The following is a 13,881-nucleotide window of genomic DNA, read 5'->3' on the forward strand; positions in this document are numbered from 1 at the left end:
TTCTTGTTATTCCTGATTCTGACCTCCTGCCACGTACTGGCAGCTCTGAACATCCTGTTTCAGTTGCCCTATTTGGGCCCTCTGACAATGCCAGTTGTGTTTTGGCTTTGTTTTGCCACATGGAAGTTCAGTTCATAAGCTACTCCTAGGGCATCTGACTTTTGAGTTCAATGAAGGTTAGTGGGCACTTGGGCAGTTTTGTCACACTGGTGGCTAGGAAGGAATCCCAAGGGGGACTTTCATGAACCTTGTTTCCCTTTCTTTGTCACCAGCTGAGGCCAAGAAAGCAAAGCCCATGAGCCCCAGCAGTGTGTTAATGAATGGTTCATTCATTTTTGAGCCGGCACACTGACCCTTTCCCAGGGCTATGTACACGGCTATCTCTACCTGGTTTCCTTAACTCCTTCCCTAGGAAGTCTAACCCTTTTGGAGTAGCACAGGGATGGTCAGGTAGGCTGTAGCAAACAGTCAAGTAGGATGAGGTACTTTATAAAGCCATTTTATTCAACAATGAGCCACATCCAAAAGCTATTCATGGTATACATCCTGCCTATCAGACTTACTATAAAGAACACACTCTTGGCCAGGAGTTTGGCCTAGTGGTAGAGTGCTTGCTAGCATGCAAAAACACCTGGATTCGATTCCTTGGTACCACATACATAGAACAGTGCCCAGCTCCTGAGTTCAAGGCCCAGGACTGGCACCAAAAAGAATACACTCCTGGGGAGCAGGTACTAGCACACTTAGGTTGTGCAATGCTGAGAAAATGCTGCTGCAGGAGCCAGAAGCATGGCCTAGTGTCAGAGTGCTCACCCAGTATGCATGAAGCCCTGGGTTCGATTCCTCGGTGCCACATACATAGAAAAAGCCGGAAGTGGTGCTGTAGCTCAAGTGGTAGAGCTCTAGGATTGAGAAAGCCCAAGGACAGTGCCTAGGCCCTGAGTTCAAGCCCTAGGACTGGCAAAAAGAAAAAAGGAAGAAAAGAAAAAGAAAATGCTGCTGCATAGGCCTTTGGTTTGAGAGGATTAAAAAAAAACAAAAAAAACAAATCAACTTGTGTGGGTGTTTAAACAGAGCAACTCTGCCTAGGGGAAGGAGAAGGAGGATGTGCAGACGGCCAGGGCGCACCATATATAGAAGGTCTGGAGCTGCTGGAATCTAGCAGGAGCCCAAATGCCCTATAGCTACATCAAAATTGCCATGGTGGTTTTAAAGAACCCCTTGCTGCCAGTGTCTGCCAGTGAAGTTCTCTGGCTGGACCGAAACAGACACTGGTGTGCTTTCCAACCCCACACTTTGCTTTTTCTTCTTTCATAGCAGCTTCTTCCAGGGTTTTCCCATCTTAAATTTTCAAAAGCAACAAAATGCTTCCCAACCATCCTGTATTTCCTCTAGTGATCATCCTTACATCTTTCTGTCACCTGAACTTAGCTAGCAGTAGTGTACAATGGCTTCTTCCCCTCCACACCTCAAGTGATGTTCTCTGGGTCCAGAAGGCCATTGTAACTGTTCTTCTTGACCATTTCCAGCCAGCCCCTCTTCCCCTATGCTCAGATACAATGTATACGTCACAATCCCTGTACTATTTTATAAGTTCACCAAGACAGATAGTGAATGGCAAATGACATTAGAAATAAGAGATCACCCTATTCCTCTAGCTACCCAGAAGGGAAGCAAAGACTTGCACAAGGGGCAGTTCACATAATCAACACTGGATTTGTCTCAGTGCTCTCACTCAGCTTTTTTGCTCAAAGCATGCCTCCACTTCCAGCTTCTTGCTGATCAGAGATAAGAGTTTCAGATTTATATGCCTGACTTTCAACCACAATCCTTAAATCTCAACCTCCTGTATAGCTAGGGTTATAGGTATAAGCTACCAGAATTATGCTGATTTTATTTATTTGTGTGTGTGTGTGTGTGTGTGTGTGTGTGTGTGTGTGAGAGAGAGAGAGAGAGAGAGAGAGAGAGAGAGAGAGAGAGAGAGAGAGAGAGAGAGAGAGAGGTAGTGCACATGCATGTGTGCCAGTCCTAGGGCTTGATCTTAAGACCTGCCTGCTGTCTCTAAGCTTTTATGATCAACTCTAGTGACCTATCCTCTGAGCCACAGCTCTGCTTCTGGTTTTTTGCTGATTAACTATTGATAAGAGTCTCACAGACTTTCTTGCCCACTCTGGCTTCAAACTATGACCCTCAGATCTCAGCCTCCTGTACAGCTAGGATTACAGGAGTGGGCTACCAGTGCCAAGCTCAGATTTGTTTTTTTGTTTTATTATTTTTTTTTTAAATGAAAGAAAGGGGCTGGTAGCATGGCTCAAGCAGAATAGCACCTTCCTAGCAAGCACAAAGTCTTGAGTTCAGATCCCAGTACTACCACAATCAAATGAAAAAAGAAAAAAAAATACTAAGGTAACACAGAGGAGAGACTAAACTGTACCTTTAGAGGAAAAAGAAAGCTTTAAAAAGACCATACCTTAACTAGATAATCAAGAAAACACAGGGGCTTATTAAGTGGTGAAGAAGGGGAAAGGCCTTCTACACAGTACAGATGAGTCTAGTAGAAGCGGCTAGGCCACATATGATGACATATGAATGCCTTGTAAGAAACCTGAGAGAGGAGAAAGATCCAATTTATATTGGAAAAATCAATGTAATGGACGGTGGAAAATCAGATGCCAAAGACTATTTATAACTCACTGAAATTAACTTAGATGACAACATCAATTTCTGTCTAAAATGAGTTCAAACAGAGTAAGTTTTAGAGATATCTGACACTGTTGTATTGTAAACTTGTGTACATAGTAGGTAACAATGTAAAATGTTCTTAGCTAAGCTCTGAGATCTGAGGATCACAGTTCTTAGCTAGCTAAGGCAGGAAAGCCCAAGAGACTATCTCCAATTAAAGAGCAAAAAGCTGAAAATTGAGCTATAATTCAAGTAGTAGAGTGCCAGCCTTTGAGAAAAAGCTAATAGTGCTAAGGACGTGAGTTTAAGCTCAAGTATTAGTTCACAAGAAAGTAAAATGTTCCTATGACTCAAGGTAAAAAAAAATTCCAGTTAGATGACTGGTAACTGATTGAATGAGTGCAGAGAGTGAGGGAAAAGTCCAGAAGAACCCCCAATTTTCTGGCATGAGTACCTGAATGGATTTACCATGACACTACTCAAGTTGAAGCAAAAAGTGCATAAAGTATCAAGTGCATAAGGGGATTAAGTAAATGAGCGATCTCTCTCAGCACTTATACGATTGCCACAGTAAATATTCTAACCTTCTTCAGCAAACACAATGGATGCACAGTCATCACAGCTGTAAGTTCAGATGAATGCCTTGTAGAATCTAGGGGCTGAGGGGAGGTCCTAGTCTGTAGAACCAGAAAAGTCATCTAGGATAAGTGAAACAACCCTTCTTTCTGGAAACAGGATTTGAGAAATTGTGTACCTAGTGTAAGTGACAACAGGAATCATCAACTTTGGGAACCCAAGCAAGAATCTAAAAAGTCTTTCTTCCCAAATTATTTTTATTAGGAATTTGGTTCTGTGGCTTCTTTTTTAGAGAGGGAGGGAAGGGGAAGAAGGAGTTACGACCGTTTTGTTATTTTTTGTTTGTTTGTTTATTTGTTTTTTGTCAGTCTTGGGCTTAAACCAGGGCCTGAGCACTGACCTTGGATTTTTCTCAAGGCTAGAACATTACCACTTGAGCTTCAGCACCACTTCTGGCTTTTTTCTATGTATATGGTACCAAGGAATCGAACCTGGGACTTCATGCATGCTAAGCAAGCATTCAACCAACTAGGCCAAACTCCCAGGCCCTTGTTATTGTTTTTTAACACCTCCTCCTACCTCACAGTTCTACCTTCAAAAGGTATTTCAATTTCTGCATCTCTAGCAAGTCTACCAAGCCCTTGAGTTTTGGATTTGGCTGCCCCTACGACATAGTACTGGAGTCTCATGCTAAAAGAACAGAACTAGAGGAACATAATTTCTCCATAGACTTGAGGCAGGTCTGTGACTCTTCCTGTATCTTTCTAGAAGAAAGATTTCAACTCTCGAAGGAACTTTGGGCCCAAAGTGACCTTTTTTTAATTTAATTTTATTTTCAATTTTATTTTTTGCCAGTTCTGGGCATAAGCTCAGGGTCTGAGCACTATCCTTAGACTTTCTCAAGGCTAGAGCTCTACCATTTGAGTACCACTTCTTGACTTTTTTCTATGTATGTGGTACCGAGGAATCGAAACCGGGTCTTCGTGCATGCTAGGCAAGCACTCTACCACTAGGCCAAACTCCTGGCCCCAAAGTAACCTTTTTACATCCCTCCACAATTCTGCCCCAAAACACTTGAGACACCGGGCTGTCTTCAAAGGCTCCATGCCATGAACAAGCACTGTCTTTTACTCCTGATAGTTCTAGTGTAATCTGTCTTCCTTTTGTCTGAGAGAAATTCAATGGTGCACTTAAAACATTACCTCTACCACACAGCAACCCCTGCCATCAAATTTGGATTTAGTTCCATCTGTGTGGGTTACCACAGTACTTTGCCTTTACCTTGGGCACAGCATTCCATTACCATCCATTACAGGGAACTGTACTTTATATCCATTTTCCAATCAAGTTAATTTCTTGAAAGTCTAGATCATGTCCTTCCCTCCTCTCCAACACACTGTGATCCTGAACACACAGTAGGACCTCAATGAGAGTTTGTTCATTCTAATCAAAAAGCTACTGATTCAGTCAGTCCATCAAAACCTGCAGATCAACAGAACTAAGGGTAAAAAACAGGGCGGAGGGGGGAACCACAGACGGCATTCCTCTCTACTTAACTGGTGGTACGTATACTCCATCCTCTGAGAAATGTAACCATCCTCAACAAGGAAGGCTCAGTAGGCATAGTTTGGAAAACTTGAAAGAACTACAAGTAGTTTCAAGGTTCTCCCAGTTGCTATTAGTCAGGTATTGACCTTGGGATGTGGTCACAGGGATTATATGTTTTATTTTGCCATCCACTCCCTCTACCACTCTGATACCTCTAGCTATATAGGTAATAAAGAGTCTTTCATACAGGCTCTGAATATTATCTTTGAGCTCCTCTGGGAACAGCTTAGCCTTCTCTCAACCCTCCCACCAGTGAGTAATGCTACTGTGCCACCTCTGCCCTCCTCAGCTCTTGAAAAAGTAGTTTTCCTCAACCTATCCAGCTTTCCTCTCTGCACCCTCCCTTCTCCTTCATGGTGAAGACTAAAGGAAGGTAGTGTGTCTGCTCAACTGCCTGACTAAAAGCCACAGCATATCTGAAGAACTAACACATAGAAATAGGAAGGCCTTTAAGAGCTGCAGCTCCCACTCAGATCCCATAAACACTATTTCCATCACTACAGAACTTTGCCATCCAGACTTATAACTGGCCATTTCCCCAGCTTATCTCTAATATTGGCTATGGCTTCTTGAGGACTATCCCTAGATCCCAGGACTAGGACATAGTGTGCACTCAATAAACTAGTGGCTTAGAAGGAAAAAAAAGAAAAACATAAAATAAATTGCCACCTTAGGGCGCTCAGCCAAAGTCAGTGATGATGTGCGTTCAGAAGAAACATTTCAGAGGTGATCGAGACCAAATGTCTTTATATAGTAGTCAGTCCTGCAATGCAAGGCCCGGCTGAAGGCAAACTCAAACAAGGGACCTTTTGAGGAGGGCAGCCATTCTCCACGTTCTTCAGATACTCACTATGGTTAAAGTAATAAACCTAGTTCTCTTGAATTTACTTCCCCAAGATTGGGCAGTTCAAGAACTATATCCTCCAACCCCCACTTCAATGACTCGTATATCCCTCTGACCTTTAATACTGTGTAATAGTAGATGAAAAATTGATTTTTTTTGGCTACTTACATCACAGCTGAAGAAAAAATATACTGTCTAAGGTGTTAAATATTTTTACATGCAACAACCCTGGCATGACTCTAACCTGAATGCACATCTTAAGAGGTAGAAGTAAATGTCAGTGCTATAATTTGTTATAAGATTCTGATGACCAGCAATGAAAATGACCACGGATTCTCAACAATTCAAACCACTTTTACGTAAATGTGAACTTTCCTAAAACAGCCTCGGCAGAGAATTTCCATCTAAACTCAAGAGTCTTCAAGAGATACTGATAGCATTGTTCACTTACTTAGGTGTTCTTTGAGGAAAAAAAAAAAAATCCAACAAATATTAGTTTCTTTCTGGGCTTGTGTTTTGACCTTTAATAAAAATGTGCTTCAAGACCCCAGTTATTAAAATGAAAGGAACAGTTTATGCCTGAACAACTGCCATTTCATATACTGAGCCCTGCAGAAGGCTTTTACAAAATAAGTGTTTAAACACATGCACATGTGTATGTACACACACACACACACAGAGCAATCTCACTTAAATTGCTCACTTACCAGACATGAAGAAGGGTTATAAGAAACCATGAATTGAATGTGTCGGGCATCTGACACCCTAGAAAACAAGAATAAAGTATAAATATGTAAAGATTTAGTGGCATATTGACTCTATTTGAAATACTGGTGGGAATTTGTTCAATTACAATATATGGCAATAAATTGCTGTCTGATGATGCTGTCACAAAAAACAAGGGCAACCTAGGGCAAGACCATGGGTTAAAAGAGCACTGAATGCAATCACATAACCAACCTTCTAGTTCCAGCCTTGTTACCACCTTGCTGTATGGTCTTGAACAAATCACTTCTCTCAAGTCCCTGTTTTCTCATTTTGTATAATGTGGCTTAGATGATCTCAAGGGTTCTTTCCAACTTTCATGTGATTGATTCTATGGCATTTTTCCTTTCCGGGGCTTGAGTTTGTTTTTTAAACTAAGCAAAACTATGCTCTTACATGTCAACTTTTTGTTTTTCTTTTTCAAATAAATTTCTTCCTATCTTCTTTCTTTAAGATGACTGAATGTGGTATAGTTATGAGTATGCTGAATCGTTCAAAAGTTGACTAGGAAGAAAAAGCTGGAACTGAAGCTGAAGAAAACAGACTACCCAATGAAAGCCCATTCATCACCCCCAGTAATGAAAAAAATGGGCTGTACTTCTTTCAGATCCCACAAAAATTAGAGGATACAGATACCCTACTGCAGGTGAATGGATACAGAAAATATGGTGTATATATATATATATACATATATATATACATACAATGGAATTCTACATAACCAACAGACAAGATAAAATAATGGCATTTGCAAGGAAATGGATGAATCTAGAGCGAATCATGTTGAGTGAGACAAGTCAAGACCAAAGGAACAAAAGGCACATAGTATCCTTAATATTTGGCTATTAGATCCAAACAGTACAAGAGCGAGGACCCAATATTTGCAATGCTATGGACATGGTACTGGAAATATAAACACAACTACATAGACATAAAAACCTATGACTCTATAGACATAATGTTTTATTACGTAGATTAATATGTATCTATGATATACAAACCTTTAGCTTAATTTTGATTATGTTCTAAAAACTAAGTGCCAGTGATTGTACATAGAGATTCCCTTCTTGAATACTTATTTGTTAAACATGTCATTTGAAATATGATGTAAAAATCAATGTTAATAAATTCTTTAATAAAAAAAAGAAGATGGAAAAAAAATTAGAGGATAGCTGGGTGGGGTGGCTCACACCTGTAATCCTAGCTACTCAGGAGGCTGAGACCTGAGAATTACAGTTCAAAGACAGCCCGGCAATGGCAGCAGCAGCAGCAGCAACAGCAGCAGTCCAGGAGACTCTTGTCTCCAATTAACCACCAGAAAAACTGAAGTAGTGCTGTGGCTCAGGGGGTAGTGTGGTAGCCTTGAGCTGAAGAACTCAGGGACAAAGCCCAGGCCCACAGTTCAAGTTCCACAACCGATTTTTAAAAAAAGAAATTAAGAGGGGGGGGCGGTGGGGGAGAGGGTAAAAGGTACCAAGACATGTGAAAGGGTATCAATGTATGTGAATTAATGTACCTTGTATATGGCAAATATCATGTAACCCTTTTATTAATTACAATAAAAAATTTAAAAAATAAAAATAAAAAAAATTAAGAGGATAAAGAAAAAGATAATGAGCAGGAAATTTGGTAAGGGAGGAAGAAATGATGAGGCTGATTATAGAGGTTTATGACTATACAGAAGTTGGAAGGTAGAGGAAGGAAAATTCTGAGTTTCAGGCCGGCCTGGGGTACATAGCAAGATCTTATCTAAAACACATAAAGATGTGGTATCTTCTGCTGTTCAGCAAGTTATATAGTACATAATTACCAAATAGGAGTCGCTAGGAGATAAACTATAGATAAATTTCCCCATGAGGTAAACCTAACATCATCAGTACTAATAAGGAGTTGCAATTTATTGTGTTCTTAACAATGTGACATGTGTTATAAGGGCCTCACATGAATCTTCCCTATAGTATCCCATAATATCAATCCAGAATCAGGTGAGAAAACCAGCTCTTAAACGTAACAAGACAGCCAGTGCAGTGGCTCACGCCTGTAATCCTAGATACTCAGGAGGCTAAGATCTGAGGATCAAGGTTCAAAGCCAGCCCAGATACAGAAGGACCTGAGACTCTTATCTCCAGTTAACCTCTAGAAAATGGGAAGTGGTGCTTGGCTTAAGGGTAGAGTGGTAGCCTTGAGCTGAAGAGCTCAGGGACAATGCCCAGGCCAAGCTCAAGCCCATGACCCCCCCCCCCCCACACACACAAAAGTAACAAGATAATCACCCATAGACCTCAAATTCAGATTAGCTTGATTCCAGATACTGCATTCTCACTGTGACTCCAATTGTCTCTCTAATCCTATGATTGGAAACTGACACTAGAAGGGCCACATCACATGCCCAGTCCACTATCTCAATCCTCACTTTAACCCTGGAAGGAAGTGTTATAATCCTATTTTAGAGAAGAGAAAACAAACCCAAAAAAGTAAGGTAACTAGCAGCCATCTACAATATTACCAAGCCAGTGACTGGTCTGGAGTTTGAATCCAGGTCTGTCATAAAACGACAGCAAAATACTCTGCTGAGCCTACTGAGAGGTGCCCAGCAGCTGTCAAGTGGACTTCTGCCCTGAGCCCAGCAGGAGAGAGCCCAAGGCTAGCCTGGCTAGTCAGACAGCCATTAAGACACATGCCATCTGAGAGTGGGCCAACCACCCTCCACCTAGAACGAGAATAGCCCTGAGAAACTCTCAAGCTGGATCTGAAGCTGAGTCTTTTTTTGGATGCTAGAACAAAACATTAAAAAGAAAAGTTTTCTTGGAAGTTGTCTTTTCAATCTGGAAAATGCAATTTGGCTACTTCTAAAGGACAATCTGTTCAACTGCTACCTCTACATCAAAGCTTCTCAGGAGCTTGCAGGAGCCTGTCCAATTTCCTCAGAGAGAGAATCAGTTCTTGGGCTGTAAAGTACAGAAAGACGGACAGACAGGCCAGCAGCTGGACCTAGGTTACAAATTTTGCCTTCTGGGAGTCATCTCAGGGCTGAGCATGAGAAAAGAGCTGGCATATGAATGTGACCCTGTTACACACAAGGATGAGAACAGAAACCTACACAATGAGGCCCTAAAAAAATAAAGCCAATGAATGTTGACTAAGAGAAACAAAAAATACAACTAATTCTTTACCTCAGTGAAATGTGTTTAACATCAAAGCTAAAACCTGCAATAAATAGTCTTTGGTGCTTAAACTCTGGGCCTTGGTGTTGTCCCTGAGCTCTTCAGCTCAAGGCTAGAACTCTACCACTTCCAGTTTTCAGGTGGTTAATTGGAGATAAGAGTATCTCAGACTTTTTGTGCCCAGGCTGGCTTTGAACCCTCATCCTCAGATTTCAGCCTCCTGAATAGCTAGGACTATAGGTGTGAACCACTGGAGTCTGGCTTGGTGCACTATTTTTTGATGAAAGAAACTTTCTCAACACCAAACTTGATCAAATTAATTTATCATTGTGATTTTAATACAGTCTCATTCAAAACCTTTAATCCTTGTTACACAACTCTGGGTCAATTACTTAGCCTCTAAGTGGCTTGGTTTTCTTCTCTAAATAACTGGGAAGAAACCAGGCATGGTAGTTCAGGCCTGTAATCCTAGCTACACAGGAGGCTGAGATCTGAGGAGAACTGAGGATGAGGTTCAAAGCCAGACGCGGCAATAAAGGCAATAAAGTCCGTGAGACTCTTATCTCCACAATTAACCACCAGAAAACCAGAGGTGGTGCTGTGGCTCAAGGGCTAGGGTGGTAGCTTTGAGCTAAAGAGCTCAGGCCCAGAGTTCAAACCCCACGATCGACAAAATACACACAACACACATAGACACAAACACAAACACACACACACACACACACACACACACACACACACACACATAGAACAAGAAAGCTTCCATTATATAATTTTTGTGAGGATTAAGTGAGATATGGCCTATAAAATGCTTAGCAAAGTGGCTAGCATTTAATGAGTACTCAAACTTTTCAGTAAATTATTTAAATTTTAGAGTTTAAGTTACTTTATGATTTATTTAGGATTGCATCATATGAGGCAACAGCTTTAATGACTGTCTATCTCTGTTCCAAAGTGCTCTTCTTATAGAACTGATTTCCAAAAGACCAGTCAGCAAATGGCTGTGCCCACAGTGGGCATGCTCATTCATGACAGACACAAAGAGATCATCAGAGCATCTTAGGAACAGTAGATGCTGATTAAAGCACCTTTCTTAACAAAACCTATGAATACTTTGGCTCTAAAATAGCAGTCTATTACTTTGGTGTTTTATGGAAGATTAATCAAGACGTTGATAAACATACATATTGTGGGTCTATATCTAACTCATATACCATTTTTGAGACATGGTACCAACTTTTGCTGGGGAAGGATGACACTAGTAAGATGCTTGAGGCTTGCTATCCTCTGAGGACTATCAACAATATAAACACATCCCAGGGAAAAACAATCACTTTCAAATATGAACATGGGAAGATCATCCCATCACACACACCCACTCATGCACACACTTTCTTTTTCTTCTTTCTTTCTTTTCTTTTTTTTTTATTTTTTTGCCAGTCCTGGGGCTTGAACTCAGGACCTGAGCACTGTCCTTAGGCTTCCTCAAGGCTAGTGCTCTACCACCTGAGCCATAGCACCACTTCCGGCTATTTCTAGTATGTGGTACCAAGGAATCAAACCCAGGTCTTCATGCATGCTAGGCAAACACTCTACCAACAGGCCAAACTCTTGGCCCCACTTTATAGATTTTTTTTTAATCTTCTGCTCCCCTCCCCCAACAGTAGTTTCCAAAGGTGAAGCTTCCTTTTTATTTACTAGTTACACAAGTTTGAATTTAAAATTTAATCTACCCTGAGAAATGCCAAAGAAGGGTCATGATGAAGCATAATACAAAAATCTGAGATGTGGTATCATACTTCATTTACATTTGAGGGCAATGATAGGACAAAGCTCATTTATAGATACATGCCACAGTACGAACAGACATCAGTTTATAATCCTAATACAGTATCTCACAGAAGGAGTTCTCATTTAAATAGAACAAAGCACACAAATTTTAACATGATTGCAATTTCAAACCTGCAGTTACAACCTGCAGTAGGGAATATGCTACAATGGGAAAATCCCTGCATTTTAAGCCAGACAACACAGGTGCAAGGCTTGGCTAAGTAATCCTGGAAGAATCACTTAGCTCTTTTAATCTTCAACTATTTTTAAAAACAAAACAAATGTAAACAATAATAAAAGCCTTGCCCACCCCATAATATTTGTAACTCTTAAAAGAAACAAGTGTAAATGCATATTTCCCGTATGTGAGCTATAAGTATTACAATTATAATTACAATCTTTTGTAATGTAACCAGCTTTGAACTGACATGTGGGATGTTAATAAGACTTAAATAAGCCTTGTTATGTCATATAATAGTATTAACTTAACCTTCCACAGTGAAGTTGGGCTGGGAATATGGCACAGTGGTAGAGCACTTGCCTACTAAGTATGAGGCCCTAAGTTCAAGCCCCAGTACCAACAAAATAAAATACTTAGAAGTTGGCTAAGACAACTCTGGCTAGCAAACATTCCTTCAAAATAATTATAGTAAATTTTGGGGTTGGTTATTTATTTATTTATTTTGCCAGACCTAGGGCTTCCACTCAGGTCCTGAGCACTATCCTTGGACTTTCTCAAAGCTAGAGCTCTACCACTTAAGCTACAGCACCACTTCTGGCTTTTTCTGTGTATATAGGTACCGAGGAATTACACTTGGGTCTTCCTGCATGCTAGGCAAGCACTCTACCAGTAGACCAAACTCCTATCCCCTGAGTTATTTATTAAATAGGATATTACAAATATCTGAGGGTAAAGTTGTTATTAAAAAGACCTGATAGGGATTGGCAAAAAGAAAAAGAGAAAGAAACCTGCTGAAAAAGACCTGATTTTGTACACACATATAATCCTACCTGCTCAGAAGGCTGAGATCTCAGGATCGTGGTTGAAAGCTACTCAGGGCAGAAAATTCCCAGAGACTCTAATCTCCAATTAACCACCAGAAAACTGGATGTGGAGCTATGGCTCAAAGTGGTAGAACACTATCATTGAGTAAAAGAGCTCAGAGACAGCACCTAGACCCTGAGTTCAAGCCCTACACTTACCAAAAAAAAAAAAAAAAAAAAAAAAGTAAAATAACGCAACAAATGGCCAAGAGTGTGGCCAAGAGCCACACTCTACTCTAGTAGTAGAGTGCTCGTCTAGCATTCATGAAGTCCTGGGTTCCATTCCTCGGTACCACATACACAGAAAAAGCATGAAGTGACACTATCGCTCAAAGGTACAGCACTAGCCTTGAAGCCCAAGGACAGTGCCCAGGCCTGGCGTTCAAGCCCCAGGACTGGCAAAAAAATAAAATGTGTATTTGATTTCTAAGATCCAGAAATTATGCAATAATAAAAGCAGCATCCAAGCTGGGGCTTATGCCTGTAATCCTAGCTACTCAGGAGGCTGAGATCTGAGGTTCAAAGCAAGCTCTTTTGCAGTAAAGAACTTGAGACTCAGGGCTGGGAGTTTGGCCTAGAGGTAGAGTACCTGCCTAGCATGCACAAAGACCAGGGTTCAATTCCTCAAAAAAAAAAAAAAAAAGACCTTGAGACTTTCATCTCTAATTACCCACTACAAAATAGGAAGTGGGGCTGTGGCTCCAGAGGTAGGGCAGTAGCCTTGAGCTAAAGAGCTCAGGGACAGTGCCCAGGCCTAGAGTTCAAGCCCCATGACCACCTCCCCTACACACACACACACACACACACACACACACACACACACACACACACACACACACACACAAAGCAGCATCCAGGGCTGGGAGCAGAGCCTAGTGGCACAGTGCACGAGTAGCATGCGCAAAGCCCTAGGCTTGATTCCTTGGTACCACATAGAAAATGTCAGAAGTCATCTGTGGCTGAAGTGGCAAAGCATTAACCTTGAGCAAGTGTTCAAGAACATTGCCCAAGTCCTAAGTTCAAGCCCCAAGTCTGGCAAGAAAGAGAGAAAGATAGAAAAAGAGAGAAAGAAAAAGAAAGAAAGAAAGAAAGAAAGAAAGAAAGAAAGAAAGAAAGAAAGAGAAAAAAAGAAAAAAGAGAGAAAGAATTTTCTTCACTGTTATTAACATTTATTAACATACTTACGTGAAAATAACTGTCTGGGAACAATATCAGGTATATAAACATGTTAGAGCCAGGCTCTTGTCTGTAATCCTAGCTACTCAGGAGGCTGAGATCTGAAGATCAAGGTTCAAAGCCATCCCAGGCACAAAAGGACCTGAGACTCTTATCTCTAATTAACTTCTAGAAAATGGGAAGTGGTGCTTG

General features: G+C 40.9%; 1 protein-coding gene across 3 annotated transcripts in view; it reads right to left on the reverse strand.

Annotated features, from left to right (window-relative positions):
• The window catches only part of Uqcc1 (ubiquinol-cytochrome c reductase complex assembly factor 1), an 84,636-nt gene that overhangs the window by 45,065 nt on the left and 25,690 nt on the right, over positions 1-13,881 (reverse strand). For all 3 annotated transcript variants that reach the window (XM_090352236.1, XM_090352238.1, XM_090352237.1), the window contains one exon: positions 6,418-6,475. In XM_090352236.1, coding sequence (XP_090208362.1) covers positions 6,418-6,475 — 58 coding nt within the window. The remainder of the gene's footprint in view (positions 1-6,417; positions 6,476-13,881) is intronic.

This window comes from Megascapheus bottae, chromosome 18 (assembly GCF_031878675.1).
Source record: "Megascapheus bottae isolate mThoBot1 chromosome 18, mThoBot2.hap1, whole genome shotgun sequence".
NCBI classification, from domain to species: Eukaryota; Metazoa; Chordata; class Mammalia; order Rodentia; family Geomyidae; genus Megascapheus; species Megascapheus bottae.